The sequence below is a fragment of the Penaeus monodon genome, chromosome 28, assembly GCF_015228065.2.
Source record: "Penaeus monodon isolate SGIC_2016 chromosome 28, NSTDA_Pmon_1, whole genome shotgun sequence".
NCBI classification, from domain to species: Eukaryota; Metazoa; Arthropoda; class Malacostraca; order Decapoda; family Penaeidae; genus Penaeus; species Penaeus monodon.
In genome coordinates this window covers 38,731,737-38,732,154 of record NC_051413.1, presented here as the reverse complement: position 1 = coordinate 38,732,154, position 418 = coordinate 38,731,737, and the positions used below count along the sequence as shown (strand labels likewise).

General features: G+C 48.1%; 1 protein-coding gene across 1 annotated transcript in view; it reads left to right on the top strand.

Moving 5' to 3' along the window:
• Nucleotides 1-418, top strand: part of LOC119591574 — a gene marked incomplete in the record, with an annotated part of 18,606 nt that overhangs the window by 16,758 nt on the left and 1,430 nt on the right. The window contains 1 exon segment of the mRNA XM_037940336.1: nt 27-418. Within this exon segment, the coding sequence (XP_037796264.1) occupies nt 27-215 (189 nt within the window).

Genomic DNA, 418 nt, shown 5'->3' with positions numbered 1-418 from the left:
TAATAGCACCCTCCTTCCCCCCTCAGGCGGACTGGCCGATGAACCCCGACTGGACCTTCGAGTTCTACGATTGGCTGCGGCGCAGCGCCCGCTCCTACGAGGCGATGGAGCGCGAGGTGTCCCAGATCCTGGGCTACAGGTGGCAGGCGCTCACGGACAAGCAGTATAAGAATCTCCAGTTAGATCTTGAAAAGTCGCGTTATATGTACTTCTAGCACTTCAGCGCTGGTGAATTCATGTGCACACTCGCTTTCTTAAACGTATATGTTTGCACGCACGTACACACGGTTACACACACTCATTCACTGATTCATATACATAACGCATGACGTATGTAAAAGTATCTAGATCTATCTATCTGTTTGTATCTACTTAATGTATATATTCAAGCCCTCAGTATCATCTTATCTGTCTGTGT